The sequence below is a fragment of the Sus scrofa genome, chromosome 14 (assembly GCF_054392235.1).
Source record: "Sus scrofa isolate SSC_HxYL_T2T_F1_AM1 chromosome 14, Sscrofa_HxYL_maternal_Yorkshire_Landrace_v2.0, whole genome shotgun sequence".
NCBI classification, from domain to species: domain Eukaryota; kingdom Metazoa; phylum Chordata; class Mammalia; order Artiodactyla; family Suidae; genus Sus; species Sus scrofa.
In genome coordinates this window covers 164,152,931-164,159,280 of record NC_139396.1, presented here as the reverse complement: position 1 = coordinate 164,159,280, position 6,350 = coordinate 164,152,931, and the positions used below count along the sequence as shown (strand labels likewise).

At 55.8% G+C, this 6,350-nt stretch overlaps 1 protein-coding gene across 1 annotated transcript; it reads right to left on the bottom strand.

Moving 5' to 3' along the window:
• Positions 1–287: 287 nt before the first annotated feature.
• Positions 288–1,384, bottom strand: LOC146397164 (olfactory receptor 13A1-like). Its single transcript, XM_084997513.1, has one exon. The coding sequence runs from the start codon at positions 1,215–1,217 to the stop codon at positions 288–290; it is 930 nt and encodes a 309-aa protein (XP_084853639.1). The 5' UTR covers positions 1,218–1,384.
• Between the last annotated feature and the right edge of the window lie 4,966 nt (positions 1,385–6,350).

Sequence of the window (6,350 nt, the reverse complement as noted above, 5' to 3'; positions counted from 1 at the left end):
AGGTGATAACAGTGGAACTCTAAGAAATGATTAAATGCTGCAGAGAATTGAATGTGCAACACGTATGTCTTATTAGTTGCGTGGGCACTGCTTAAAAGCTTAGCATATCTTTTAAGATGAACACACTGCGTGCTAGGTAGCAACAGTGACGTTTGTTACCTACAGAGCCCTTTGGAAAAGGCTCAGGGCAAGTCCTCGGGGCCTGTGTCCAGCAGGGCCTGAAGGGTCCCTCACAGGGGGCTCTCCCAGTGCTTCCGAAGGTCAGACGTACGGTCTCCGCCTCAGAGTCACTTAGTGGAAAACAGCAAGAGTTTCCTAAGGGCTGCTTTGAATTCCTTGTTCCTCAGGGTGTAGATAAGGGGGTTGAGCGTCGGGGTCACAGTGGTGTACAGAACGGCCACAGCCTTGTCCAGCGGGCCAGCAGAGCCCAGGCCCGGCCGGATGTAGGTGTAGAGCACCGTGGAGTAGTACAAGGTGACCACCAGCAGGTGGGAGGAGCAGGTGGAGAAGGCCCTCCGCCAGCCCACAGCCGAGCGCATGCGCAGGACGCTGGCCACGATGCAGCCGTAGGACGCCAGCGTGAGCAGGAAGTTCATGCCCGAGAGGAACACATCCGCGGTGATGGACACCACGTCGTTGACAAAGGTCGGGCTGCAGGACAGCAGCAGCATGGGCGGGATCTCGCAGAAGAAGTGCGCGATGAGGTTGGGGCCGCAGAAGGACAGACGCAGGACCAGGCCCGTGTGCAGGGCGGCGTTGAGCAGCCCCCCGCCCCACACGAAGGCCGCCAGCGAGACGCAGACCCTCCCGCCCATCCGGGCACCGTAGTGGAGCGGCCGGCAGATGGCCAGGTAGCGGTCATAGGCCATGGCGGAGAAGAGCAGCAGCTCAGAGCTCAGCGACCAGGTGAAGAAGAAGAGCTGGCTGAGGCAGCCCCAGAACGAGATGGTGCTGTCGGCGGCCAGGCCCTGCAGGACCTTCGGCAGGATGGTTGAGGTGCAGATCATGTCCAGCACAGCCAGGTTGACCAGGAAGAAGTACATGGGGGTGTGGAGGGTGGGGCTCCAGCAGACGGCAGCAGTGATCAGCCCATTGCCCGCCAAGGCCACCACAAACAGAGCAAAGAAGAGGCCGAAGAGGGCAGCCTGGAGCCAGGGGTCCTGGGTGAAACTCTGCAGGATGAAGACACTCACCGCTGTCTGGTTCCCCAAGGCCATGCGCGGTAGCGGCTCAGGTCTGCTGGGCGCTGCAAACTTTATGCTTCCTGCTGCTCAGGGATAGGCGGCTTTTGTTTTCGACTGAAAAGTTAAAAGTGATCCGTTACATGTAAGGAGCAGTCGCTTCTGGAAAGGAAACCAGAGACGCTAAAGTTCCCATTTACAGAGGAAGCCTTCCTGGCTCGTTTGAGGAAAAAGCTCCCTCCGTACTGTTTTCCGCAGCAGCTGCAGCCTTTCACAGTCCCACCAACAGGGCGGAAGGGTCCCCCTTTTCACCACATCCTCCCCAGGGCTTGTTACCGCGTGTCTCTCTGATAAGAGCCACTCTAGCAGGTGTGAGGAGGCATCTCCTCCTGGTTTGCTGTGCGTGTCCCCGGTGAGCATCTTTTCATGTGCCTGTGGGCCATTGTATGTCTTCCTTGGAAAACTATCCAGTCAGAGGCTTTGCCCACTTTTAATTAGATAATTAGAAACATCAGTATGCTCTTCCTACTGCGTTTATGAGTCTTTATGCATTTTGGATATGGACGCCTTGTGGGATTATGGTTCACAAATACTTTCTCCCTCTCCATGGGTTGCCTTTTTTTTTCATTATATATATTTTTTCTTTTTTGGCCGCCCCACAGCGTATGGAGTTCCTGGGCCAGGGATCATATTTGTGCTGCAGTGGTGTCCTACACCCAGGTACAGCAACCCCAGGTCCTTAACCCACTGTGCCAGGCTGGGGATAAAACCTGTGTCCCAACGCTCCAGAGAGGCCACTGATCCTGTCGCGCCTCAACAGCAGCTGCTGCCTTTTCACTTTGCCAATGGTTTCCTTTGCTCTGCAGAAGCAGCGGGGAATGGGAGCTATCTCCACCCGCAAGGCATGGTTAGAAGTGCATAAGGATGCTTGTAATGAAGATGTTATAAGATCCCGTTAAGAAAGGCAAGAAAATAGCATATAAATAATGGGGATTGAGGGGTTCACTACTGAGACCATTAAGGCGCTTGATTTTAATCCTGGGCCACAGGCTCTGACCACCCGGGACCTCCCGAAGAGTCCAGACCCCTGAGTGCACAGGGGCCCTGAGAGCCCCTACCATCCACAAGGGGCTGAGGAGTTCGGGCGGGGAGTATTCCCCTGCAGCGGGGGTGGCATGAGGGGAAAAACAGGGAGATAGACTCAAAGCAGCAACATGAACTCTGAGAAGCCAGGTGGTGGGCAGAGGAGCAGCTTCTGCTCCTGCACTGGCCTTTCAGGGAATGAGCCCACTTACACCGCAGAATAAGCACACGTAATCCTGGGGAGGCTACAGGAACTCTGCCCAAGACAGAGGCCAAATGCTCTGTGACAGACACGCCTCCTTTCTCGCCGGGGGCAGGAAGCCCTGAACCCAGGAGCTCCCATCCCACGGAGGCCCAGGCTGGAGGCAGGCCAGGCACAGAAGTCATGGCCTCAGCCTGCTTTTTGGGTCGGGCAAGCGTCTAAGGGGAGGTTCCCATCCTGAAGGGGGACAGTGCCATGCTCGGGTGATGAGCAGGGTCGCTAGGCAGTCAGAACACACAGCCGGCTCCGACCTTAGAGCCATAAGAACTCCCCGTGTTCTGCTCCCACCCCACTCTCAGCCCCGCCCAAGGACCCTGTGCTTTCAGGAGCTGGCCCGGAGGGTCCAGCAGACTGTCCAGAACCGGACGGTGTCTCCCGGACAGATGGCCCTGAAGGCAGAGACGGAGGGTCCAGGGAAGCGGAGCACCGAACACGGTGTAGCCTGGCCTCAGGGCCTCCTCCCGGCACAGGCTGATGTCTTCTGCATTGGTCACATAAGGGCCCCAGGCGAGTCCCAGCAGCCTGACTTGGGCGACTGCAGGGGCCGCCAAGCACAGTGGCAGGTGCAGTCCATTAACTTGGAATTAGGGGCCAAGCGCTGTACCCACCTCAGAGTGAGAGCAGTGGGGTCCCCCACCATGTGACAGGTGTGCAGCAGAAGTTGGTTAATCTGACTTCAGTCGTCACAGGGTGAAAATGACAGTTCCGGCCTCTGTGTGTCCCGTGGGACTGCGTGCTGTACACCTGTGTGTTGCCACTGTCCTGGCAATTTGGGGAGTTTGGCCCATGTGCATGAGCCCCTGGCAGGCTTGCCAAGGTTCTCAGGAGCCTCGGGGGACCTGCTGGGTGGAGGGTGTGGAACAGGAAAGGTCCCTGAACAATAAACATACTTAGGAGGCCCTTTCCGATGCCCCAACCTTCCCTCAGTGTAAGAGCTACTGACACTCGTGCAGCTTGCACTGCAGCATCAGCCTTCCCTTGTCCCCAAACCCCTAGCAAAGCATCGTGCGCAGAACAGACTCCTGAGCCTGGCACATACTGGGCTCCTCTTCTGGTGGTGGTGGGGGGGAGCACTTCTTCTTCATAATTTTCCACCCACCAAGCCCTGGGGACTCAGGCCAGCCTTCTGCTCCTGCAGAGCCATGCAGACATCTCTCAGAAAATGGCCAGTTTGTCTCACCAAGTAGTTCCACTAGGTCAGGGACTGAGTTGTTTATTTGGGGACCCTGAACCCGATGTGTGTCCAGACCAGGGTTGCCCCTTGGCAGACAAAAAGCAGCATTTATGCCCATTCCCTCTGAACTGCAAGCGAACGACGAGTTGATTTTTACTACACCTCCCAGATGTTGCCTGGGATTGTCTGATGCTGAGCAGTATTATCTTCTTTAATGATTTTTGGACTTTTTCTGGGTAGATCTACAATTCAAGTGCCACCGAGTGTCTGGTATTTCCTCTGACAGCTCTAGCCTAGACACCCCATCTCTGGACTCTTTGGGGCAATGGTGTGCATCAGCTCGATGTGGGAGCTCAGTTCCCAGAGTAGGGATTGAACCCAGGCTCAGCGGTGAAAGTGCTGAGTCCCAATCACTAGACCACCAGGGAAGCCTAGACCCCCCATCTCTGAATAGCTTCAGGGCCGTGCTCTCGGAGTTGGGCTGTGAGACAGCCACACCCTGTGCAGAAGCCCAGGCTCACAGCCAGCACCCCACCTACAAGCACCTGCACCACCGGTGGGGGCATCTGGCATCACCCAGCAGGTCTCCCTGGGGCAGCAGTGTGGGCCGAGTGAGGCTGCCTTCAGAGACTCACCCAACACAGTTGTCAAAGAGACGGCAGTGCGAGAGGCTGGCCAGACCCCAGGGCTGCCCAGGAAGGCATGGCTGGAATCCTGGGGAACTCCTGAAATCTGCCAGTGGTAGTTTCATGCAATCACAAGAAAGACTGCATTAACTCTACTGAAACCAAAATGTCTCATTTTCTACGAGATTGGGAAAAGCACATAAGCACGAAGGCCCTGCCTGAGCTGCGCTCCTCCCTGCAGGCTGGGCTTCCTGCAGAGACTGTGGGGAGGAAGCTCAGATGGAACCAAGTGAAGCCCCCGCCCCGACACCCCCATTCCTCCAACCCTGCTGCACACAGGGACCACCAGGTCCCAACCCCTCCTCCTCCCCACACACCTTCCTTATAACATTGGAGCCAGTGAAGCCCTCACTAAACTTCAGAAGAGTTCTCGAAACTTGCTTGTCTGACACAGGAGGCCCCGGTCCCAGGTGCTCCCACAGACACAGGGAGCTGACTCTCTCTGCTTTAACCTCTGAGAAGGTAGAAATGAGGGTTCAGCATAATTTTAAAATCAATTAACACGATGGGATTTTAAAAGTAATGACACGCCCTATCAACAAGAGCCTCCTGCTTGGCCCAGGGAAGTATATTCAATGCCTTGTAATAACCTATAAGGGAAAGGAATCTGAAAAAAATAGAGAGATATAAGCATGATTGAACCACTTAGCTGTTCATGTGAAACTAACACAACCACCCTACTTCAAAAAAAAAAATAAATTAAAGTAAAAATAAGGAAACCAACAGATAGGTTCCTAAACAAAGAGACTCTGGCCCCCTGCTGGGTGACTGAGTGCCCCCAGGAAGCCCTGGCCTGAGCCCAGCCTCAGCCACAGAGCCGGGTCCTCACCTCGCAGCCTCAGCTCTGGCCACGGTCTTGCCTCTTGGGGTCCAGAGGTGGCCAGTGGCATCAGGTCACCCGGGTTAAAAGGGGACAGTCTGGACTGTGTGATGCAACCAGAGAGAGTGCCAGGTCCCCTGCCGACCCTGCGTGAGTTCTGGCCGTGACTGGGGCTGGAGAGGATGCCACCAGACGCGGTTCTTCAGAAAGCCGTTTGGCTTTGCCCCAGAGACCGTGTGAAAGGCAGCCCGTCGTCTGGCACACGTGGCTGGAGGCCAGGGTCTGGCCCAGCGCCAGCTCCCTTCTCAGTGCCCGAGTTTCAGTGGAGACACAGGCAGGACTGGGTCCTGAACGGAGGCAGAGGACCTCAACTTTCTCCAGCCCTGTGTGGTGATGTGATGTCAAGACGCTGAGGGGAAGGGAACAAGCTAGTGGGGGGCGGGGACACTGTGACCGATGAGGGAACAGACAGCTGGAGGCCTCCTGGACCCCTCCGAAGGAGCCACGCCAGAAACGGGGAGCCTTTCGGACCACCTCAGAAGCTCCAGGGTCCCGGACTCCTTCCGTGAGGCCCAAGCGCAGAATCCCATGACAGTGATGAGTCACGTTTCCTTGAAGGGACTCACCTGATCCTCCGACGCTCCGTCTCATCACTTGCTCCCCAGACTTCAGGCTGTGCACATGCTTTCAGCAACACCAGACTGTGGAGAGTGAAAACAACACTGCATCCTGGGTGTCAGAAAGGAGTTTTCAACTCCCAAGATTATTTGAGCCTGATGAGTACAGCATTGTCATACCTACAGCCAGCTTTTGCTTTTCAAAGACCTCACACAACCACATCAGAAACGAGCAGCATCAGCATATTACCTTGTGTGCTATGAACACAGTTACAGACTCACTTGAGCCGTCTTCCCACGAATGCTCTTTTTCAGCCCAGGACCACTTTGCTCTGCTGTCGTGCCCCCTCAGCCTCCTCCCTGTTTATCCTGCACCTTCCCTCCCTGACCTCAGCGTCCTCTAGTGGGGCTCGCCTCTCCTCTCACCCCTGCATATGTGTGTTTGTGTCCGCGTGTTTTATTCCTGGGGTTTTCATCCCACACGGCTGTGGTTCTCTTTGTTGCTCCGATTGTCCCTACTTGGTCCT

Coding starts and splice junctions, on each gene's coding strand:
- LOC146397164 (XM_084997513.1), bottom strand. CDS start 1,217: ATGGCCTTGGGGAACCAGACAGCGGTGAGTGTCTTCATCCTGCAGAGT.